This window comes from Ruditapes philippinarum, unplaced genomic scaffold, assembly GCF_026571515.1.
Source record: "Ruditapes philippinarum isolate M1 unplaced genomic scaffold, ASM2657151v2 ctg3453_1_1_1_1, whole genome shotgun sequence".
NCBI classification, from domain to species: Eukaryota; Metazoa; Mollusca; class Bivalvia; order Venerida; family Veneridae; genus Ruditapes; species Ruditapes philippinarum.
This window is the reverse complement of record NW_026860602.1, coordinates 43083-69881: the sequence shown is the minus strand read 5'-3', so window position 1 is coordinate 69881 and position 26799 is coordinate 43083. Positions and strand designations below refer to the sequence as shown.

The following is a 26799-nucleotide window of genomic DNA, read 5'->3' as shown; positions in this document are numbered from 1 at the left end:
TAACACCAGTTTGTATTCTCATATGTGTCTTTATTGAAAATTATTGAGAAAATGTTTTATCACAATTATGATTTTTCTCGCATGTGTGTATTTTCATGTGTGAGATAAGATGATCTCGCCTAGAAAACGTTTTATCACACAATTTGCATCAATGATTCTTCTCACCAGTATGTATTGTCATATGCCTGATAAGATTACTTTGTGTAGAAAATGCTTTATCACACACTTCACATTTATGTTTCTTCTCACCAGTATGTATTGTCATATGTCTGATAAGATTACTTTGTGTAGAAAATGCTTTATCACACACTTCACATTTATGTTTCTTCTCGCCAGTATGGATTCTCATATGCCTGATAAGATTACTTCGATCAGAGAATGATTTATCACACACTTCACATTTATAATTCTTCTCGCCAGTATGGATTCTCATATGCCTGATCAGATCACTTTGTGTAGAAAATGCTTTATCACACACTTCACATTTATGTTTCTTCTCGTGGGTGTGTGTTCTCATATGACTGATAAGATTACTTTGATCAGAAAATGTTTCATCACACACTTCACATTTATATTTCTTCTCGCCAGTATGTATTCTCATATGCCTGATAAGATAACTTCCTGTAGAAAATGCTTTATCACACACTTCACATTTATATATCTCTTCGCCAGTATGTATTCTCATATGCCTGATAAGATTACTTCGTGTAGAAAATGCTTTATCACACACTTCACATTTATATATCTCTTCGCCAGTATGTATTCTCATATGCCTGATAAGATTACTTCGTGTAGAAAATGCTTTATCACACAATTCACATTTATGTTTCTTCGCGCCAGTGTGTATTCTCATATGACTGATAAGATCACTTCGTGTAGAAAATGCTTTATCACACACTTCACATTTATATTTCTTCTCGCCAGTATGTATTCTCATATGCCTAATAAGATTACTTCGTGTAGAAAATGCTTTATCACACAATTCACATTTATGTTTCTTCGCGCCAGTGTGTATTCTCATATGACTGATAAGATTACTTCGTGTAGAAAACGCTTTATTACACACTTCACATATATGATTCTTCTCGCCAGAGTGAATTGTCATATGCCTGATAAGATCATGTCGTGTAGAAAATATTTTATCACATACTTCACATTGCTGGTTCTTCTCACCAGTGTGAATTCTCATATGGGCATTCAAAGAACTTCGATACGAATATGTTTTATCACACACATAACATCTGTGTATCTTGTCGCCAGTGTGTATTGTTATATGTGTGATCAAAAAACTTTGTTGAGAAAATGCTTCATTACTCATTTTACATCAATGATTCTTCTTGATGGTATGTATCTTTATTTATATGTTTGTTCAGAGAACTTCAATGAGAAAATGTTTCATCACAAACAGCACATCTATTTGTCATTTTACATCGACTGAGCATCTTATTTCTTTCAACATCACTTCTATGAGATAATAAATTTCTTACAAAGTGAGTCTATACTGCATTTCTTGTCCGTTTGAATTTCCTTCCTAAAAGTAAGACACTGAATTTAAATTAATACTTCATCACATATTTCACAAGAATTATTCACCTAATATTTACGAATTTTAACGTTTGAAACTTCTATAGAAAACTCAGGGTCTTAAAGTTTTCTTTCAATGTACAATTTACTGATATGGGGACATTCATCCTACTTAGTAAATGCATGTGAAACTGTAAACTTTAATCATAATATTGATGAAAAAACAAAAACTAACATGTTTCTTGTCAATTTTTTTGGTTATGTACTGTATCAGTAAAGCAAAATGAAAAAGATATTTAGTGTTTGCATATCAAATCTTTATATAGGTACTAATTTAGACTAACAAGATATGTTTGTAAAATATGTATGCCCCTTCCCCCATTGGCAGACAATTAGTTATGTGGTCAGCTAATGACTGACTTGACTTAGTGACCAAAAAATCAATAGGGCTTATCTACTGGCCATGAATACTCACTAGGTATTTGTGTTAGGTTGGTTCAAAAAGAAATTGTTGTACTTATATTGTATAGGTATGGTACAGACAAGTTTCGTCATCGCACAGTTACTAAATTCGTGGCTATAAGGTTGATAGAGGTTGTCAATACCCATTATATAATACTTTAATTGTCTTACACCATATGAAACGTTTCCCTAAAATTATTCAAATAATGAGTCTACTAAGGCTAAAAGAAAAATGTTTTGTTAGGGTCACCTTATCCTACCTAAATATATGCCTTGTAGAGGTATAGTACGGACAAGTTTCATCGGCGCACAATAACAAAAATAGTGGCTTAGGTTGAGTGAGGATGTCAATGATTATGAACACAGCTTTTGGTTGCAAACAAACTGCAAAACATTCAATGCATAAAATCTTGGGATAAATTTTCTTGTTGCACCTATTTCGGAATAAGGTATAATTAAAAATTGAATACAAAATATGATTCGGTCAGGCTTGTAGTAGAAGGAGCCTACACAAAGTATAATTACGACAATGGGCCAATTTATCAAGTACCCCACCCACCACTTGTATTCTGTATATAACAGGGCATGATTTTTTTTTCCGGATTTAGATGTTCAAAGCTTAACATAATTTAAGAATAAAATCCGACCTGCCCTACCTATTCCCGACGATAAAGTTACCCTAACAAAACAATTTTTGACACTACTGTTATAGATAAACATATTCTGAACACTTCATGCACAGGACCCCGAAATTCTATCCAAAACAGAAAAATAACGATTTAAAAAGAATCCCCTATATATACTATAAAAAAACACGTGTTTTATAGTATATATAGGGGACTTTTTAAATCGTTATTTTTCTGTTTTGGATAGAATTTCGGGGTCCTGTGCTTCATATGCAGTAATAAACTAAAACTACAATAAATATTTGTACTCATGGATAAGTAACAAATTTTTTCTATTCAAAGTCTTACATTAAATTAAAGTAAATGTATAAATATTTTATTATTTAACATTTTTACCTGATATTCTATTGAAATAATTGTAAAACGATTATTTCTTTATGAACGGTCAATGACGATCAATTATCAAAGGGGAGTAACTATGTGTTATCATTACAGAACAGAACAGAACAGAAACTTTATTACTTGATATAAGCATAAATAGCTCATCACCATATTAAATATACAAATACAACATATAATACATAAATGACACATGACATGAATATATATAATTACAAAATAATGGTTTATGTGATGTGAGAATGTTTAATTTGAGATACGAAATTACTTAAAAAGCACATGAATACATGTATATAATACACAAGAATTGGCCTATCTTTACCAAACATTATCAATTTAAGCTACAATACACTTTCTTTTATGTGAATACAAAAAAACAAACTGTGACAAATGAAGGGGGATAACTTAGGTAACTTTACATAACCAGTATTTTAACATTTACTTCCCCTTAATAATTCATGATCAATATTAATAGAATTCATTTCTATATGAATCAAAGGGCTGCAGCTCTATGGTATTTTCTGATCTTTGCAATCTAAATCATACTGACTATCTGTATGTACTTCCCTGTATAAGTTTATTGTTATATACTATAATTTTTCTTACGCAGCGACAGCGTTTTGATTTTCTTCTATAACAGTTTGATATTTACATATGGAATTTTGCATGAAAAAAAAAAATAGAATTGCCTCGACTAGGATTTGAACCATAGGCCTCTCACACCCTCAACGAGACCGCTTACCTCTGCACCACGGCGAAGTTATACATATGAACCTTGAATAAAAACGAATACATTATGTAATTCTAAATTGAGAATTTCCATTTCGTGTTTGTAATCCTTATTAATTTCGAGGTATTTTGTTCACGATAAACGTGTTGTTTAACACTGATGAAAATAATTTATCGAAAATCTTCTCGCCAAAACAGTCCGACATGTATAAATTCCACTACTCGACAGTCAGATTTATTTGTGTACTACGCTCTGGAGTATTCGGTAATCGGCATAGCTGAAATAAATTTCCTTTTAAAAGGAAAGGCTTGCACAGTTGTGCCTTCATCCCAACCATTTAAAATTGTTTTTTTTTTGTTTCAATTTATTATCACATTTTTTTTTTTGAATTACGGTATTTGTATATCATAAAGGGTTTATTTAGTTCTCTTATCTCTATTGTATAAAACTAATAAAGAAAATGATCAATCGTAAAAATACTAACGTGATACTGAAGTCTGAAGGAAAACAAGTGTGCACATTTCATTTCCCCTTTTTCGCAGCGAAATCATTCCTTTGCTTTATAGACAAGTAAATGCACTAATTAAGAAGCATGTCCCAGCAAACATGCATATATGGGACCCATATGGGCTATATCTAGGCAAGCCCATATGGGTATGCCCATATTGGACCTATATGGGACCAATATGGGCAAGTCCATTTGGGTACGCCCATATTGGACCCATATGGGTCCCATATTACAGCACTATAAGGAAAAACGACTTTTCGTTTATTAATTTCTTTAGAACTTGTTTACTTTGAGCTATAGTGTGACCACCTTTGCATAAATTGCTATTATCTTTTATAAAAATCGTAGCATTAACATATATACAAGCCATACTATCAACTATGTAGACGATGCGCTATGTGGCAAGGTTAATGATATGCATGGGCTATTTTTAGATTACCTCACCAGTTCAGTAGATCTAAATATAACTCGATCATGCAGGACCACCCTTTGAAGACGGAATACTACTACCATTCTCTAATGTATAAAACTGATACAGACAAAAAACAATTATAAAAGAAACTAACTTTTGCGTCTTGAAAAACAATTGAAACGGAACAATTTCGTTTATAATTTATTACGGTAATCAAGTAAAAATAGAAATCCTATTTATATAAACAAACTGGGATTATCGAAGTAACTAAAATAGCTTAGATTTCCGTTATATTACTTAGTATGACGGAATCGCCCGAATTGTCACGATTGCAATCGGAACTACATCGGCTATTATCATTAATCCGAAGAGTGACGGAAAAGGCCGAAAGGTTGCGATTGGCACGATTGCAGCTGGTTACCCGTTCAATCATGCACCAACAGATGTAAGCAGGAAACCACCTAACCGGAACAAGTTTTCCATATGAAATGGCTTGCAGCCGTGGCTGCAAGCCAAAAAGCATTTTCATTGATTAAAATGATATTCATGATAATCCGAAGCTTTACGGAAATAGCCGAACATTTTTCATTGGGTACAAAAGATTTTCATCCGCGAAATTTGTGATTGTAACCTCATATTTCTATTGATTAATCTAAACTTTTAATGCACTGTAATTCGTTAAATGCCTACATTAAAAATCATTCTTTCTTTTAAATTGCTGGTTTTTAAGCAGTTTTGAGTGAGAACTACTTTGCATTGTTAGGACTGTTAGGAAATTTTGTGTTAGACCGTGGATGTTAGCTATGTATTTACTTATCTTACGATCAGAAAATACAAAAATGAATACATTTACTGATTTTGTACGTTTTTTTTTATACGAGAACAGATACTCGTATATATAAAGAAAAGAAAACCCACACAAAACATACCAATACCCAAAACAACTAACACTTGACTTAATTATAAGGATTAGTTTTGTCAAAACATTTTATCATGGTATTTATATTCGGTTATGTGTTGAAGTTAATTTGAGAAGATACAAATATTAATAAATAAATAAAAAAAAATATGTGTATATATACATTTCATATTCACATATAACTTTACAAATCTACATGATGGATATACAATGCGCATTTAACAGTTACAATGATACTTTTTTCATTTTTTTTAAACAACAGAAAAAAACGAGAAAGAGGGTAAATTTAAGCTTACATGTCAGTATATTATAACAAATTTAACTATCCCTCAATTTAAAAGCTTTATCACGTACAGAATATAACTAAATTTTTCAGATTTTTCTTGCGACCAGTTTGCATTAATGAAATGAATTTAAACATACTTGTGTTGCAATAATAGTATCTTGGAATATATTGCTTTCTAAACTCAGAATATATCGGACATTTAAGGATAAAGTGATTCATCTTCTATATCATTCATATAATATAAAGTGCACTTTCGTTCATTCCTTGGTACATTATTATGTCTTCCTAACTCGATATTAAGTTTGTGTGAGGAGAGTCTTATTTTTGCTAAAACATTTCTATATTTTACATTTTCAATATATTTTATATATATCGATTGTTCAAATGTAATCTTATATTCCCTATATACATTTAACAATGATGAAGATTGAATACCATCATTCCAACAACTTAAAATATAAATATCCCGTAATCTATTCCTAAAAATAGGTACAAATAGTTTTATATTAACAGAATCGGGATATAACCAGACTTCATTAAATCCTGCTGACTGAAGAATTAATGTTTTTAACTTTTGAAGCCCAGTTTGTTGAACAATTTACCACATCAACATCATATATCTGTCTACACAATATTGTTCTCAATATACAATTATCTTTTTTACTTGTATTTAACTTAAGAAAATATTTAATCATACGAATATGCCTTTCAATGTAAAGAGGAAATCACCCCAATTCTGCATATAATGCCAAAGTATTTGTCGACTGTTAAACATTTAAAATAAACCTACAAAAATTTTTATGTACTCGTTCCAAAACTTCTGCATTCATACAGGTACACAAACGTTTCACTCTCATGGTGGTTCACATCCTACTTTAATTGTGGCAGGAATGACTTTTATATCTTTAATAAATTTTCATTTTAGACTAAATATGGTAGTTAATTAGTTCACAGATTTATTTCACTACGGTACTAAATTACATGTTGAAATCATACACGCATCTTTATACTATTAGTACACAGTAAGTTTACTATCTAGGGTTAATCAATAAGTATTGTACTTCATTTTACAGTTGATGAGATTACTTTTTATTTTGTGAATTACTTGTAACTTAATTAATAAAATTTAGATTAAAAATTAGATTATTAATAAGAAAATAAATATAGAATTATTGAACCATAATCTTGTTATTTTGTACATTCTGTTTAAAAACATTTTAACAAAATAATCTGGGTAAAAACAGGAGGTTATCCTGTTACATGATGCCAAAAACGAATTTGATACTTTTGATTTAATAAACTTTATTAATAAAAAGTTATATGTTATTTTGATTTAAAAATTGCCATAACATTAATTGAATTGACCTAATATGGTTATTAATATGTGCACTCTAAGCAGGTATGTATATTAATATACGTACCTGATCTAAGTTTATAAATCATATCTTTTGAAAGTTCAATTAGACAATTCATACTTGGTTCGGCTTATGTTACCTCTTATATACCTCTATATATGTTGGAACACAAACCTTTTAAGTAATTTATCTTGTTTAAATAAAGTAAGGCATTTCACATCATTTTTCTTCAACAAAACTATCCACGAATATCAAAACTGATTTTCAGAGAAGTTGATAAAATGTAGACATGATTTTACAATTTAATGAGTAGGAAAATTAATTTGCAAATATTTGAAGATATTCACTTAGCATCATATACTTACTAAGCAAATTTATTATTATTGAATAAACTTTATTGTAATGTATTTTATAAAAACGCTTTTCAACATTATATGTACATGTATTTGTAACTCAGATATTATGCTGTATACGATGATGCACTACGTACAATTCAAAGATCTCTTCTGTTTCAGTTCTGTCGAAATAAATACATAAAGTATCTTACATGTGTGTCTCTTGGCTATATACAATTTGACACAAAACTTAACTGTTTGACTATTATATCATTCTATATAAACTTAATTGTTTTACCAATTATTTCAGTCTATATAAACTAAGTAACCTCAGGTTTGAAGGGGGCGGTAGTCCCCCTCATCGCCAAGAAAATTTTGGACTTGTGAGAGGCTAAAAATGACCCAAGATCGATCATAATGTCACAGGGTAAGAAAATGTGCAGCCTGACCAGGACTCGAACCCGGTCCTTCGGAATACCGTTCCGTGGCTCTACCGACTGAGCTATCCGGCCGCTTACACATCTTCTCCCGTAAATAGTGAACAGTTCTGAACCGTGACATACTCCCCTGCTATATTGAAATTCGTCCTCGAATTTCACAGAGTTACAGAGCATTGTAAATTAAACTCTGAGCTATATCAGTCACGGTCCCCCGTTGGGCGCCAATTGTCGCAGTCCAAAAGATAAGGGGGTTTCTTATGGACGCTGTGGGTTAAAGTACTTGGGACCTGGCCAGAAGGTCTGTAAATACAAAAATTATGCGCTTTCAAATAATTTTATTAGCATTCAAAAATCGCGGCTCTCGCCATCAAAATCTTTCAAAATAGTGCAAAATACAAAATATCAATGAAAATGATGAATGACAAAAGGGAAAGAATGAATAAGAGCATCAAAACAATCTACCAATTTACATGTAAATACACAAATTATGCGCTTTCAAATAATTTTAATAGCATTCAAAAATCGCGGCTCTCGCCATCAAAATCTTCAAAATAGTGCGCATGCGTAGTGTAGTGAATCAATTAAGTAGAAAGTTAGATAGAGATGCCCGTAATTGTGGTGAGTATATGATCAATATGGGGATGAATGAAAAGTATGATGAAAATTAAAGCTATAGGACATTTAGGACAAGCAATAACACATATAAACATGTACGTATATGAACCTGTGACAATAAGGTAACGTGTAACCAACGCTGAAATGCATTTGACTCTATCTCAATCCATTGAGAAGTTGCAACACTTTGACATGAATTTTGATGGAAAAAATTAATGCAAAATAGTGATTTTCACAGCCATTTTTCACAAAATGCTCATGAAGTAATGGGTTAAACAGTTAGTTCCCAGCTAGATATTCTGGTCTGTATCGGCAGCCTGTGTTAAGATCCTTACATAAAATAAAAGTATTAACACATTGGTCAATATACATATAAAGTACACTTACAAAAATTTATAAAAAAATTTAATACGTTATCAAATTACTTTGAATACAATGTCACACAGACATATGTTTGGAAGAAATACTAAGTTGTGGGGTATTATCAAACATTAAAAAGTAGTAAGAAGTTGCGTGTAATCAATCGACTATGAAACAAACAAACTTAATGTCATATTCTATATCTTAAGAATATTTTAATTATGTTGTGCTGATGTATTGCACTTTTAGAATTTATGCACAAAATCCATCTTTCATTTCCATGATGAGAATTCTTGTTAATTCAAACTTGCATTTGAGAAAAAACTTTTTTATCACATACTAGTACTTTATGGGTTTTTTATTTGTTTGGGTCGTCAAACCAAACAATTAAATAATGGTAGCGAAATTTCAGACTCTGAAGCTTTTAATTGCAAATGCCGAAAGTAGTCCCTTTATATGTAAACTAACGCCGAAAAATTCAGGGGAGATCACTGCGTAAAGATCGTCAAGTGACAGGCGCATTAAATTTCAAGCAAAATTATTCCCGAATGGTCGAAGATTTCTAATATTGTTTTATTCTTTAAAGATATACATGCTTATAGTAAGCTCCATGATTATTTACATCTGTGTTAAACAACAGTGAGCGTCGTTACAAACCTTAATTTAGAATAATATGGTTTTCTTCAGGCTTTTAACATATAAATTCACCCTGGCCGAGGGATTAGCGCGATCGCTTAGGAAGCGAGAGGTCTGGAGTTCAAATCCCAGTTAAGGCAACTCTTTTTTTTCAAATTGTTTAAGTCAAATAAACATTGAATTGAATATCAGTGTTGCAATTAGTCTTATAGCCAACTGACTACAATTAAAACGCTGGAAAGCATTGGTGGCACTATACAAAAACAAATTGGTCTATAATCTTACAACCTTCACCTTTCTGACATTTTAGCGCCTTCTGTGCTTTGATTTTTAACTCTTGTTTTATGTCTTTCTAGAATCGATTGTCTGATAAAAATAAGATTTATTACAAACTAAGCATGCACATAATTTCCTAATGGTGGGAAAATGTGTGAAATGTTTCAGGTTACTTGATGCAACAAATTTCAGATCTAGATCTTTGTCATCGGTGTGAATTGTAATGTGTTTTCACTACAAAATGCTTTACTACATATGTCACACTTAAATAATTTTCTCACAAATGTGAATTTCATTTTTCACATGCTATTTTAGGTGACGGAAAACAGAAATCATTATATTTCATACCAATACTTTTTTTACTCATCCATCACAATTGTCATATATTATGTGACAACTGATCAACAAAAAAGCGTCTTAATTCTCACCTATTACACATTTATGTATCTTTTCACACACTAGTGAGTTGTCATATGTGTGTGAAGGTCAAATATACATAAAAGTTATTTTATCTCAAATTCTTCTTTGAATTTTAAATTTACTTAAATAAAGTCTGAGGGATTTTCACACACAACCATTTGCATTAGATCATATCCAAATAATACTAAATTGTATATCGTGACAATTTTTAAAGAATATATGGAAAGAAGACAACACTTGCGTACGGGGACATTTACCGATATCAGCAATTAAACCATTTGATTGATTAAGCAAGACTTACCTGTAAGTAGGTTGATCATAATTTCACTCAGCACAAATCTCCCTTAGGGCTCACACGCCTAACCAACCATTCCGTTTGATTTGATTCCTGCTTAAAAACCTTAAGATTTCTTGCATGAATAAAACATTCTAAAGTATGTATGACCAAGCTTGTGTGTTGATGCAGTGTCGGTAATCTGAGTGAGCCCTAAGGGAGTTTTTTGCTGGAAGAAATTATGATCGACCTACTTACAGGTAAGTCTTGCTTAATTAATAAATAGCATCTAACAGTTTCGAAATTGCTGAATTATTAACATAATTGTGCAAATAAAGGGCTTACAGGTAAGTCTCACTAAATCAATCAATTATTGTAGAACTTATAATATTCATATTTCACAACACCAACTATTGTCAGTTATGATAGATCTGTAGACACCAACTAGGCACATTTGGTTAATCTATTGTCATTCATTTTTATACATTATAATATTCTAGTATCTAATCATTGCCAACCACCTATGATAAACACTACATATGTGATAAAATAACCACATTGACAATATACATTATCACAGCCTTCCTTTATTTATTTCTCATTGAAAGTGTGTATTCTCATATGTGTCTTCAGTGAATTTTATTGAGAAAATGTTTTATTAAACTTATGATTCTTCTCGCCAGTGTGTGTTTTCATGTGTGAGATAAGATGACCTTGTCTAGAAAATGCTTTATCACACAATTTGCATCTATGATTCTTCTCACTAATGTGAATAATCATATGTTCAATTAGATGATGTCGTCAAAAAATGCTCTATAACATACTTCACATTTATAATTCTTCTCACCAGTGTTTATTCTCATATGCGCGATAAGATTACTTCTTGCAAAAATGCTCACCAGTGTGTATTCTCATATGTGTGATAAGATTACTTCTTGCAAAAAATCTTTATTACACACTTCACATTTATGTTTCTTCTCACCCATGTGTATTCTCATATGTGCCATAAGATTACTTCCTTCAAAAAATACTTTATAACATACTTCACATTTTTGATTTTTATCAGAAATGTGTATTTTGATATGTGTCATAAGATTGACTCGTGTACAAAAAGCTTTATCACACAATCCTCATTTATGATTCTTCTCGCCAGTGTGTATTCTCATATGTGTCAACAGAGAACCCTGTAGAGAAAAGGTTTTATCACATACTTTACATTTTTGTTTCATCTCGCCAGTGTGTTTTGTCATATGTCTTACAAGAATACTTTGTTGAGAAAATGTTTTATAACACATTTTACATTGATGATTATTCTCCCCAGTATGTATTCTCATGTGCGCATTCAAAGAACTTTGCTGTGAATATGTTTTATCACACACATCACATTCATGATTCTTCTTGCCGGTGTGAATTCTCATATGTTCGATTAAATGATGTTGTCTAGAAAATGCTTTATCACACACTTCACATTTATGTTTTTTCTCACCAGTGTGTACCATCATATGCCTGACAAGTTTACTTCGTTCAAAAAATGCTTTATAACACACTCCACATTTATGATTTTTCTCACCAGTGTGTAATCTCATATGTCTATTCAGTGAACTTTGGTAAGAAAATATTATATCACACAATTCACATTTATGTTTCTTCTCACCAGTGTGTATTCTCATATGCCTGATACGTTTATATTGTTCAGAAAATGTTTTATAACACACTTCACATTCATGATTCTTCTCGCCAGTGTGTATTCTCATATGTCTCGTCAGTGAACTTCGGTAAGAAAATGTTTTATCACATACTTCACATTTATGACTCTTCTGGCCGGTGTGTATTGTCATATGCCTAATAAGTTTACTTCGTACAAAAAATGCTTTATAACACACTTCACATTTATAACACATTTCACATTGATGAGTCTTCTCTCCAGCGTGTATTCTCATATGTGCATTTAAAGGACTATGTTGCGAACTACTTTCTATGTCACATCTCTGTATCTTGCCGCCAGTGTTCATTTTCGAATCATGTGCCTGATCAAATTATTTTGTTGGGAAAATGCTTTGTCACACATTTTACCTTGATGATTTTTCAAACCAGTATGTATCTTATATAATTATGTGTCTGTTCAGAGAACTTGTTAGGGAAAATGTTTTATCACAAACAAAACATCTATTTGTCTTTTTACATCAGCTGACCTTCTTATTTCTTTGAACATCACTTCTTTGGGGTGATAATTTCTTTTACAGTGAGTCTTTACTGTCTTTCTTGTCAGCATGGATTAAATTTCTTTCTAAAAGTAAGAACTGAATTTAAATTAATAAGTCATCACATATATCACTTGAATAATTTACAAAATATTTTCGATTTTTAATATTTTAAACTTCTACAGCCACTAAGGTTCCTTAAGTTTGCTTTCAATGTAAAAAAATTATGTACTGATTAGGGAATATTCATCTTTCTAAGTAAAGGCATATGAAACTGTAAACTTAAATCATGATATTTATGTAATTCATGTATAGGTTGGGGTCATGATGGTAAAAGGTGTGCAAAGTTTCAAAGCCATATGTCAATGGACTTTGAAAATATTTGAGGTGTAAGGTACCGGCGCTAGGGGGCATGGGGGATGTTGCACGTATTCATTATCCCTCATGCACATATTCAATCAAACCAAGTCAGCAATTCTCTTGTAATTTTGTTGTGATTAATGCTTCAGAGGGATCATTTTGTTTCCAGATTTTTAATTTTTACAAAAACTTTAACATAAATTCTAAATCGAAGGAGGGGCATAATTCTGTCAAAATGCTTGTTAGAGTTACCTCCTGTCTACCTGTTGGGGTCATGATGGTAAAAAGGTATGCAAAGTTTCAAAGCCATATGTCAATGGAGTTTGAAAATATTTGAGGTGTTTGAGCAAAATAAAATGTTGTTCTAGAAGATTTTATTCTGTTTATGTACATTATGCATGTGTATTAGCTAGGTAACATAGACATTCTATGTTACATCTTTTTAAGGGGGGGGGGGGGAGGATCAACTATATAAAAATGCCATTATTAGTGGAACCAATATAGTTTTACTGATGGTAAATTTTATTTAAAATATTTCATAAGATATAGGTTTGCTGGTACGAAACCCAGGTAATCCTCGCATGTATCAGTGCTATACAAAATTAATGTACACTGGGCATGTAAAAGAACCAAGGGATCTATTCAATAAGAGCTAGGGACTTGTTCCCAGATTCCCTTGTATCTCATAGCTGTCTCTAGAGTCTGCTGAGGTAAGGACCCTACTGGAAATAAGTGCTTGCACTTTCGTAGGTTATTCTTGATTGCCCGGTCTAAAGAAAATCAATCAATTAATCAATCAATCAGATTCATACAGTACCCTTTAGTGTTTCCATTTATTTTTAGTAAAAATATAGTATTATCATTATTAAGACAGTTTATGTAGAGCTTCAAAATTGCTGCGAATAAGAATTTTGCAAAACGAACTTATGAAGGAGATGATAAAACTTTGGAGTGTATACTGTATACAGAGTAATTAAAACGGCAACGTCTTACATTGAATATTATATGACAACCAACCATCCAGTATTTATAATCTTGTAGGTATTTTCTGGTTCCACCTATTTCAGAATAAGGTATAATTGAATAAATTGAATAACAAGTACGATTTAATTACGCTAGTGGGACTCTACAGTACAAAACAATGTATACTTATGAAAATGTTTACGTACCCCACCCACCACTTGTCTTCTGTATATAACAGGGCATGAACATTTTCTCCGGATTTAGATGTTAAAAGTTAAACATGATTTAAGAACAAATCCGACCTACCCTACCTATTGTCAAAGAGCAATTTACCCTAAGAAAACATTTTGACACCACGTGTTAGACCCCTATACATTCGATCACTGATAGATCGTTAAACAGTTTTCTGGTCAATAATAAACTAAATCTACAATAAATGTTTGTACTCATGGACAAATAACAAAATATTTCTATTCAAAGTCTTACATTAAATAAAACTAAATATATATATTAAAATAAACATGTTTACCTGATATTTTATTGAAACAATTTATAAAACGACTTTTTTTTTAAGGGTCAATGACGATCACTTATCAAAGGGGAGTAACTATGTGTAATCCTTACAGGTACACTGACATCTCACTCTTAAGAAGGTTCACACCATATTTTTATGCCATAATGAATTTGATACTTTTGATTACATTAACTTTATTGAATTGACCTAAAATGGTTATTAATCTTTTAAAGGTTCAATTAAATAATTCATTCTTGGTTAGGCGTATATTTGATCTCTGTTTGTTGGAACACCAACCTTTTTTAAGTAATTTATCTATTGTTTAAATAATGTAAGGCGTTTCAAATTATTTTTCTTTAATAAAACTATATATCCATGAATATCAATACTGATTTTCAGAGTTGATAATAAGATAACAATAAGGTCAAGTCCCGATTTATAATTTAATGAGGACCACTGCTAAGCAATGCTTTATGGAAATAATCTAAGCTCATTTTGCAGTTATGAATGGAGTTTTCATTTCAAAAGCTACTAAAAAAACGTGCTAAATAAAAATATTATGTTTCGCATTTTTTTTCCGAAATATGATTTATAAATATATGTTATACGCAAGAAAAGGAATCAAACACCGGCTGTCGTAACAAACCGCAGTAGCTAGTTTTTGTGCAAGTGGGTAATGGAAACAACTCAATATATAGAGCCTCGTTACCGCTGTACATAAACAGTTATTCTCAAGCTAGATATTCCAGTCTGTACCAGCAGCCTGTGCATGTAAGATCCTTATATAATAGTATTAACACGTTGATCAATATACATATAAAATACACTTACAGAAATTTATGATATTTATAATACGTTATTAAATTACTTTGAATACATTATGTCACACAGGCATATGTATGGGAAAAATACTAAATTGTTGGGTATTGTCAGCTGTTGTTAAAAAGCAGTGAGAAGTTGCATGTTATCGATCAGCCAAGAAACAAACTGACCTTTTTGCAACCATAATGTCATATTCTGCTGTTTGTTCAAGCACGGATTTATATTACATATAAATCCGTGGTTCAAGTATTCAAAATCATGCAATAAAGAAAGTAAATTCAGACAAAAACACAGTGTAACATGTCAATTATTAATTTTATTTTTAGCTTTGACATACTGAGAAATAAATTGTTGTATTCTTAATATTCTTATTTATATTTGAATACATGTATTTCCTATAAAAACAAAAGGAGGCTTGTGCGGCTAATTATAAACTCTTTAGCATATTTTAATTATGTTGTGCTGATTTATTGCACTTCTAGTTTATGGTTTATTTCACATATATGTAAGTGATCACATCAGTTTTAATTGTCTTCTGACCATTTTGTGAGCAATCTCTAAAGTGTGTATTAACAACAACAACACCAACAAAATCCTTTCATTTAGTCAATGAACTCAATTAAATGACAAAAGACATTGCAAAGAATTATTATTATACTATTTTAACACATGTGGATAAAAGTGATATAAGTACTGTAAAAAGAATAGAGTCCTCGCAAAAACTGTACATTTAACCCTGCCCCATAAATGGGCCTATAAGCTTTTTTCTGGGAAATATACCTGTACTTATATACATATATGGACATAACATATTAAATTTGTTTAATTGAAATACTGTACTCAATTTTCAAATTTTAATGATAATACAGTTTTACATGATAATATTTAATATGTGGAAAAAAGTGATCCCTCACATCTTAAGCACTAAAATCAGCAAAATTACATGAAAATTACAGACTCAGTTTGATTACGTCTGTACATGGTAAAGTATTATATGCACACACATAATTATCTATACTGTGATATATCGGATTGTGATGACAAAAAATACATAGATCAAGCACCTATAACAGAAATATGCAAAGACACCAAATATTTCATAAAACACACTTCTTCTAAAGTAATATACTTTCACAATCAATTTTACACATTTTCAGGGATAGTTATGAATAAAATTATAAGACAAGTTTCTCATTGTTTGATTTTCTGATGAAGACATCATTATTTAGTGTAACACCATAAGCTCACAGATAACACATTATTACAAGTAGAAAATTCAATAACAATATGAGTTTTATCTTCAACTTGGTATATATATCGCAAAAAATGCTAAACTTTTGATCAGCAGTTTTACCTACATAGGGACCTGTTCCAATCCTATGAGGACCAAGAGGGCCCTAGAACGCTCACCTGACCAATCGAACTCATCTGAGCTGAATTACTGAGACAAGCATCCTGACAAAGTTTGATGTCAATTGCATAAAAAAAGTGACCACTAGAGTGTTAATATTTTTTTTTTTTCATATTTGGGCAGTGTCACCTAGTTTTTGATCCCAGGTGATGCATATTTCAACTTGACCTAGAAAATATCAAAACAAACTTTCTGACCAATTTCCAGGATATCTGGATCAAAACAGTACAGCTAGATTATTTGCTATTCCTTTCATTATCATTCTGTTTACATAAATATTGACAAATAGGGGTTTCAATAATTCTTAAACAAAAGCATATTATTTATCGCCTAAATCTTTAATCACCAAAATAATTACTCATTTTAACAGTTCAGCGTATTAGAATGGTGGTTGAGTGTTGGCTTCCTCAATGTATAAGACCATGGTTCGATTTCTGGAAAAGGCACTTTTTCTTTTCTTATATTTTTTGTTGTTTATATTTTTTGTTTCAAAGATCTTGATTTTAGTTCCTCGTGAATTTAGTTCATACAATACTTCCGGTATTTGAGGACATTTAGTTTTACAAACATTCCCTTCTGACCGGTTAAGTTACAGGCAACCCGCACAGTCGTGAACGGGGATTAGAGTGATAAGGGAGGATTGGAAGATATTTGAATATAGAAATATACAATTGAGCCGAAATTGTAAAAAAATTGTAGCAAATTGAATTCAGAGCTTTAAATAGCATTAAATTGACAAACTATTAAAGTAAAGTGTCTGACCAGAACAAGCAGACAATATCTGATCTCCTCTTGGTATTGAAGGTTCCCATAAAGTTTCGTTAAATTCCAGCCAGTAGTTGCAGAGAAGTAGCGCGGAAACGATTTTTACTCCATATGCATACTACATATTACATAACTAATCAAGGGCCATAACTCTGAGTTTAAGTGTCTGACCTGAACAAGCCGACGATATGCACATTTCCTCTTGGTATTGAAGGTTCCCATAAAGTTTCGTTGAATTCTAGCCAGTAGTTGCAGAGAACTAGTCCGGAAGCGAAATTCGGATGGACGGAAGGACGGACCGACAACGCCAAAACTATATTCCCCTCCAGATTCCATCAGCGGGGGATAATAAATCTTGCAAGTGTGTATTATCATAATTATGCTGGATTAGATAATACCTTCTCTAGAAAATGCTCTAAAACACACTTTACATTGTATATACATTATATGCTTCTTCTGCCAGTGTGTATTGTCATATGCCTGATACATTACTTGTTCAGAAAATGCTTTATATCACAATTCACATTCATGATTCCTCTCCCAAGTGTGTAATGTCATGTGGCTGATCAGTTAACTTCGTTCAGAAAACTTCACATTTATGATTATTATCGCCTGTGTGTATTTTCATGTGAGTGATTAAAATAACCTTGTCTAGAAAAGGTAATATCACAGACTTCACACTTATGATTCTTCTCGCCGGTGTGTATTGTTATATGCCTGATAAGATTTCTTCGATCAGAAAAGGCTTGATCACACAATTCACATTTATGTTTCTTATCGCCTGTGTGTATTTTCATGTGTGTGAAAAGATTTCCTTGTCTAAAAAAGACTTTATCACACACTTCAAATTTAACATACTTTTCGCCGGTGTGAATTCTCATATGCTTGATAAGATTACTTTTTGAAGAAAATGCTTTATCACATCCTTCAAATTCATGATTTTTCTTGCAATGACTCTTCTCGCCAGTGTGTAATATCATATGATTGATCATATGACATTGTTCAGAAAAGGCTTAATCACACAATTCACATTCATGTTTCTTCTCGCCAGTATGTATTGTCATATGCCTGACAAGATTACTTTGGTCAGAAAATGCTTTATCACACACTTCACATTTATGCTTCTTCTCGCCAGTGTGTATTCTCAAATGTGTGATAAGATTGCCTCGTGTAGAAAAAGCTTTATCACACACTCCACATTTATGAGTCTTCTCGCCAGTGTGTATTCTTATATGTCTCGTCAGTGAACATCGACTAGAAAATGTTTTATCACAAATTTCACAACGATGATTCTTCTCGCCAGTGTGTATTGCCATGTGATTTTTCAGAGTATGTTGTTGAGAAAATGTTTTATCACACACTTCACAATTGTGTTTCTTCTCGCCAGTGTGTATTCTCATATGTCTCCTCTGTGAACTTTGGCAAGAAAATGTTTTATCACATATTTCACATTTATGATTTATCTCGCCAGTGTGTATTGTCATATGCCTGATAAGTTTACTTCGTACAAAAAATGCTTTATAACACACTTCACATTTATAACACATTTTACATTGATGAGTCTTCTCGCCAGTGTGTATTCTCATATGAGCATTTAAAGGACTATCTTGCAAACTACATGTACTTTCCATGTCAAATCTCTGTATCTTGTCACCAGTGTGCATTGTCATATGAGCGATCGAATTACTTTGTTGAGAAAATGCTTTGTCACACATTTTACCTTGATGATTTTTCAAACTAGTATGTATTTTATATATGTGAGAACTTTTTAGGGAAAATGTTTTATCACAAACAGAACATCTATTTGTCTTCTTACATCGGCTGAGCTTCTTTTTTCTTTGAATATCACTTCTTTGGGATGATAATTTCTTTCACAGTGTGTCTTTACTGTCTTTCTTGTCAGTATGGATTTCTTTCTAAAAGTAAGAACTGAATTTAAAATAATAAGTCATCACATATATCACTTGAATAATTTACAAAATATTTTCGATTTTTAATATTTTAAACTTCTACAGCCACTCAGGTTCTTAAAGTTTGCTTTCAATGCACATGTGTGTACAATATTTATGTACTGATTAGGGGATATTCATCTTTCTAAGTAAAGGCATGTGAAACTGTAAACTTAAATCATAATATTTATGTAATTCATGTATAGTAAGTAAGTAAGTAAGTAAGTAAGTAAGTAACGACTTTATTTAATGAGGCTAGCACATTCGGTTTCCCGATCTTCCATGTGGGCCTCAGCATATACATACAATGTAACATAACAACATATAAATACAATGTGACATAAATTATATACAACATTATATAGTCAACATTTACAAAACATCATTTAAGAAATAAACTGTTAATTTTTTTTTTTTTTTTTACACTTTGTGGCATTTTCAAAAACTTCAATATTGAAAAATACAACTAATGTTAAAAAACAACACAGTTAGTCATCCTGGTATCATATTTAGAAAGCTATGTACACAATAAAAATGGAAAAATGACATATATAAAAAAATGGAAAAATGACATATATAATTTAAATGGAAAATTGCCAATGAATATAGTTGGCTTGAAATTTTTTCAAAGTTTCAGAATTTCTAACATGTATTGGAATGTCATTCCATATTGTAGGCCCAGAGTAATTAGGTTGGGGTCATGATGGTGAAAAGGTGTGCAAAGTTTCAAAGCCATATGTCAATGGACTTTGAAAATATTTGCGGTGTAAGGTGCCGGTGCTAGGGGGCATGGGGGATGTTGCACGTACAGTGTATTCATTATCTTCATGTACAGATTCAATCAAACCAAGTCAGCAATTCTCTTGTAATTTTGTTGTGATTAATGCTGCCGAGGGATCACTTTGTTTCCAGATTATTTTTTTTTACAAAAACTTTAACATAAATTCTAAATCGAAGGAGGGGCATAATTCTGTCAAAATGCTTGTTACAGTTACCTCCTCCTGTCTACATGTTGGGGTCATAATGGTGAAAAGGTGTACAAAGTTTCAAAGCCATATGTCAATGGACTTTTTAAAATATTTGAGGTGTTACTAAAACTTTAATGTAAATTCTCATCGAAAATTTAGGGACATAATTCTGTCAAAATATTTAAGGTGTTACAAAAACTTTAAATTGGTTACGGCGACCCAGACAGTGACACCGACACCAATGCTTGGGTGACTAGGATAGCTCAACTTATTCGTATCGAATAGTCAAGCTAAAAAGTACATGTATACTCTCAACATGCTTGTATGAAATAAATATGGTAATTTATTGACCTAAAAGCGAATGGTGCATGCACAAAATCATTGCTAAACAGATAAAACCCTTCTTAAAATACTGAAATAGCAAAATAATATTTTGTTCTCGAACATTTTATTCTGTTTATGTACATTATGCATGTGTATAAGCTAGGTAACAGAGACATTTTATGTTACAATTTTTTTGGGAATCAACCATATAATAATGCCATTATTAATGGAACCAATACAGTAGTTTTACTGTTGGTAAATTTTATTAAAATATTTCATAAGATATAGATTTATACAGTACCCTTTAGTGTTTAGTAAAAATATAGTATTATCATTATTAAGACAGTTAATGTAGAGCTTCAAAATTGCTGAGAGTTTTGCAACAGGAACTTATGAAAGAGATGATAAAACTTTGGAGTGTATATATTATTTTTTATTACGCTCACTCACCAAAATTTGAATTTTACACATCAATATTCGGCTCGTCACACAAATCATGGAAATTCCATCATGTTCTAAACATAGAATAACCCTTACTTATGGGGCCTCAAATGGGGTACCGAAATTATCCATTATTTTGTATGAAGAGAAGTAGTTAATTCCCGTACATAAAATCTAACCCATTATAATTATATAATTTTATTATATCGGACCTTTTTTCATTTACAATTGTTGAACAGACCATTATCTAAGAGATAAATAGATGTAATTCAGGAAGTAGAGCGTAGACTAAACGCGGGTATCTATTACCCGGTACCGTTACCCCAACGCATTCACAAGCAATAGCATGCTTGTATGCATATTTTACGCATCAAAGCCATAAAATTATTTTATATAGTAATTATGGTCAAAATTCTGATAATTAAACAAGTTTCCATCACATTGCCTACTTATCTGTAAACAGGTGGTATTAGTGGAAAACCCTTTAACAAGCCTCACGTGTAAGTATTTTTGCGCATGCGCGCATGGACGGAATCCCCCGGAGAAAACAAGGTCACGTTTTGATGACGCACAGGTGAAAGTGATTTAAAATGAGACTTTTTATACGTACTGCCGAACTGACACTTAGATTTTGTCTTGTTTATGTATCTGCTTGATTTGAAATGAATTTTTGAAGAATGCAAGTAAAAATCAAGCGTTTAAATGAAAAATACGGGTACTGCTTCTGTACGGGAACTGCTCGCATGCCAGTACAGAGTAATTAAAACGGCAACGTCTTACGTTGTATATGACTACCAACCATCCCGTATTTATAATCTTGTAGGAATTTTCTGTTTCCACCTATTTCAGAATAAGGTACAGTTGAATAAATTGAATAACAAGTACGATTTAGTCACGCTAGAAGGACTACAGTACACAAACAATGTATACTTATGAAAATGGGCCACATTTTTACGTACCCCACCCACCACTTGTCTTCTGTATATAACAGGGCATGAACATTTTCTCTGGACTTAGATGTTAAAAGCTAAACATGATTTTAGAACAAAATCCGACCTATCCTACCTATTCCCAAAGAGCAATTTACCCTAAGAAAACAATTTTTGACACCACTGTTATGCATACTGTAAACATGTTCTGAACACTTCAGTAATAAACTAAAACTACAATAAGTGTTTGTACTCATGGATAAATAACAAAATGTTTCTTTTCGAAGTCTTATATTAAATTAAACTAAAAATATATATACATTAAACCTTTTTTACCTGATATTCTGTTGATATATGTATTTTTTGTTTTGTTTAAGGATCAATGACGATCAATTATCAAAGGGGAGTAACTACGTATGTGTAAAGACCCGTGTTTCATTATAGGTAGGTACACAGACGTTTCACTCTCGAGATGGTTCACACCCGATTTTAATGCCAAATCCATGGAGCTAAATATAAGATTGTTTATATATCTGTGCCAGAACAAATTTGATACTTTTGATTTAGTGAACTTTATTAATAAAAATTTAAATGGTATTTTGACTAAAAAATGGCCATAACATTAATTAAATTGACCTAACATGGTTATTAATATGTGCACTCTAAGTTTATAAATCATATCTTTTGAAAGTTCATTTAAATAATTTATACTTGGTTGGGTGTATATTTGATCTCTTTATGTTGGAACACAAACATTTTAAGTAATTTATCTATTGTTTAAACAAAGTAAGGCATTTCACATTATTTTTTCTCAATAAAACTATCCATGAATATCAATACTGATTTTCAGAGAACTTGATAAGATTGGATAACAATGTAGAATCATGTCCCGATTTACAATTTTATAAGTTGTTCTTACTTTTGAGGAAAATTGCAAATAATTGAAGACATTTACTTAAGCATCATATACTTAACCTAGAAAATTGATTATTATTGTATTTATATAATTGAATAAACTTTACTGTTTTCTATTTTAACAACAAAAAGCTTCTCCTCATAATTAACATGCATTAATTTTGTTACTCATGTATTTTGCACTTCGTACAAATCAAAGTTCTCTTCTGTTTCTGTTCTGTCGAAAGAAACACATTTATCTTACACGTGTAGCTCTTCGCATTATATAATGTCACACAAAACTTAATTGTTTGACTATTATGTCATTCTATATAAACTTAATTCTTTTACCATTATATCAGTCTAACACAAGGAGATGGCCTCCATTCAAAATACCCTGGAAGCTCTGGCCTTGAAGTACAGATTTTTTAGGCATTTTTACTATAAAAGTCTAAGTTGAATTAGTGACCCCTCTCCTCCCGGGCGGGCCTTTTATAGAGGACCACTATATACAATGCTATATGGGAAACATCTAAGCTCATTTTGACTTTAATGAAGTTGTAAATCCATAGGCTACTAGAAAAACATGCTAAATCAAAATATTACTTTTCGTGATTTATTTCTGAAAAATGATTTATATGTTATATGCAAGAAAAAAAATCAAACACTGGCTGCTATAATTAACCGCAATAAGATCAAGCTCTGGGTAACCGTGTAATGAAAACAACTCGGAAACGCCTTGTTTACCGCTGTAAACAGTTACTCCCGAGCTAGATATTCTGGTCTGTATCGGCAGCCGATGTCAAGATCCTTACATAATATAACAGTATTAACACATTGATCAATATACATAAAAAGTACACTTACAAAAATTTATAAAATTTTTAATACATTATTAAATTAGTTTGAATACAATGCCACACAGACATATTTTGGAAAAAAATACTAAGTTGTAGGGTGTTATCAAACATTAACAAGAGCCACCACCTGGCGGGGGCAACGCTCAACTTTTTACTTTCTCTAAAAGCAAACAAAGAAATGTTTTAACAAAATCTTAACGTTTTCTTTTTATAAAATTAATCGGTCTCTCTTGTCACATTAGTTTTGTCTATATATTTTGAATAGAAACACGCAATTTTATAAATAGAAAATTCTATAAAAAGAAACACACAATTCTATAAATAGAAACACGCAATTCTATAAATAGTAAATTCTATAAATAGATACACATGGTGGTGTCACGTGGTTGACACATGGTGTCACATGGTAGTGTCATGTGGTGGTGTCACGTGGTGGTGTCACATGGTGGAGTCACATAGTAGAATCATGTGGTGGAGTCACATGGCGGAGTCATGTGGTGGAGTCATGCGGTGGTGTCACGTGGTAGAGTCACGTTATAGAGTCACCTGGTAGATCAGTCACGTGGTGGTGTCACGTGGTGGAGTCACATGGCGGAGTCACGTGGTGGTGTCATGTGGTAGAGTCACGCGGTGGTGTCATGTGGTGAAGTCTTGTGGTGGAGCCACGTGGTTGTGTCACGTGCGTGGTAGAGTGACGTGGTTGAGTCTTGTTGTACAGTCACCTGGTAGAGTCACGTGGTAGATCAGTCACGTGGTGGTGTCATGTGTTGGTGTCACATGGTGAAGTATCGTGGTGGAGCCATGTGGTGGTGTCACGTGGTAGAGTCTTGTCGTAAAGTCACCTGGTAGGGTCACGTTGTAGTCACGTGGTAGATCTGTCACGTGGTGGTGTCTTGTCGTAAAGTCACCTGGTAGGGTCACGTTGTAGTCACGTGGTGGTGTCACGTGGTGGTGTCACATGGTGAAGTCTCGTGGTGGAGCCATGTGGTGGTGTCACGTGGTAGAGTCCCGTGGTAGAGTCTTGTCATAAAGTCACCTGGTAGGGTCACGTTGTAGTCACGTGGTAGATCCGTCACGTGGTGGTGTCACATGGTGGAGTCACGTCTTAGAGTCACGTTGTAGAGTCACATTGTAGAGTCACGGGGTAGATCTGTCACGTGGTAGATCCGTCACGTGTTGGAGTCACGTGGTGGAGTCACATGGTGAAGTCACATGGTGAAGTCATGTGGTGGTCATGTTGTGGAGTCACATGGAGGAGTCACGTGGTGGTGTCACGTGGTAGAGTAACGTGGTAGTCACTTGGTAGAGTCACATGGTGGTGTCATGTGGTTGTGTCACATGGTTGTGTCACATGGTGGAGTCACGTGTTGGAGTCATATGGTGGAGTCACATGGTGGAGACACGTGGTGGAGTCACGTGGTGGTGTAACGTGGTAAAGTCATGTGGTGGAGTCACGTTGTGGAGTCACATGGTGGAGTCACGTGGTGGAGTCACGTGGTGAAGTCACGTGGTGGAGTCAAGTGATGGTGTCAACTGGAAGTGTCACATGGTGGTGTCACATGATGGTGTCACATGGTGGTGTCACTTGGTGGTGTCACGTTGTGGAGTCACATGGTGGAGTGACGTGTTGGAGTCACATGTTGGTGTCACGTGTTGGTGTCACGTGGTAGAGTCACATGTAGAGTCACATGGTGGTGTCACGTGGTGAAGTCACATGGTGAAGTCATGTGGTGGATTCATGTGGTGGTGTCATATGGTGGAGTCATGTGGTGTCACATGGTGGTGTCACATGGTGGAGGTGACAGGTGGTGGTAACACGTGTTGTTGTTGTTGTTGATGATGATGATATATATACATTGTATATATATATATATATATATACACACACACACACACACACCAATAAATATATATGGTCATTTAATGCACAAATCTGAGAAAATTCAGTAATTTAACTTTCAAGGTCAAGGTCATTAAAGAGCCCAAGTGTTTGATAAACAACAAGGTCTTGTCCTTAAGTATGTCTGTTATAATATGAAGTTGATCCCTTCAATAATAGCAAAGTTACAGCCAGTTACAGCCAAAACAATGAAAATTTCAATAATTTGAACTTCAAAGTCAAGGTCATTAATGAGTGAAGGTCAAGATCTGTCTGGTTATTTTTAAGGGATATCCTGTTCAAGTTTGAAGACAATCCATTCAAAAATAACAAAGTTACAGCCAATAACAGCATGAACAAGCAAAATTTGGACATTTAACCTTGAAGGTCAAGGTCATTTATGGATGAAGGTCAAGGTTAGTGTGGTCTACTGAAAGGTCTTGTCCCAAGGGTTGTTGTGGCCAAGTATGAAGACAATACACCGAGAAATAACAAGAAACATGGCAATGCCATGAAACCAGGTTTTCAATTATCACCATTGTAGATAAATATGTTGTATTTGAAATACAAATACAAGCAACAAACAATGTAACTATGTGCAATGTAAAACATGAATAATGTAGGAGGAATTGTCACAGAGGAAGTGTTCACTATAATTATATTCTGTATAAGGAAAAAAAACAAAGGGCCATAATTAAATAAAAAATTATTCAATCACAAAACCCCGACAATATGCGCCAGGGCACTGGATAAAAAAGCTACTGTGAAAGTTTGAACAAAATCCATTGAGAAATGTACGAGTTCAACATAGAAGAATTTTTTCACTATATATTCTGTATAAGGAAAAATAACAAAGGGCCATAATTAGGTCAAATATTATCCAATCACAAAACCCCGATAATGTGCGCCAGGGCACTTGATGACAAAGCTTCTGTGAAAGTT

The 26799-nt window shown here is 32.7% G+C and overlaps 3 protein-coding genes across 3 annotated transcripts in view; all 3 read right to left on the bottom strand.

Annotated features, from left to right (window-relative positions):
• Positions 1 to 3107, bottom strand: part of LOC132712751 (zinc finger protein 208-like) — a 29738-nt gene extending 26631 nt beyond the window's left edge. The window contains 2 exon segments of the mRNA XM_060695179.1: positions 120 to 1531; positions 3009 to 3107. Of these exon segments, the coding sequence (XP_060551162.1) occupies positions 120 to 1318 (1199 nt within the window). The 5' untranslated portion in view covers positions 1319 to 1531; positions 3009 to 3107.
• An 8037-nt stretch (positions 3108 to 11144) lies between these two features.
• On the bottom strand, positions 11145 to 12873 carry LOC132712753 (zinc finger protein 83-like). Its single transcript, XM_060695182.1, has one exon. The coding sequence runs from the start codon at positions 12587 to 12589 to the stop codon at positions 11708 to 11710; it is 882 nt and encodes a 293-aa protein (XP_060551165.1). The 5' UTR covers positions 12590 to 12873; the 3' UTR covers positions 11145 to 11707.
• A 5753-nt stretch (positions 12874 to 18626) lies between these two features.
• LOC132712756 (protein krueppel-like) lies at positions 18627 to 19013 on the bottom strand. The gene has a single exon (XM_060695184.1). The coding sequence runs from the start codon at positions 19011 to 19013 to the stop codon at positions 18627 to 18629; it is 387 nt and encodes a 128-aa protein (XP_060551167.1).
• Between the last annotated feature and the right edge of the window lie 7786 nt (positions 19014 to 26799).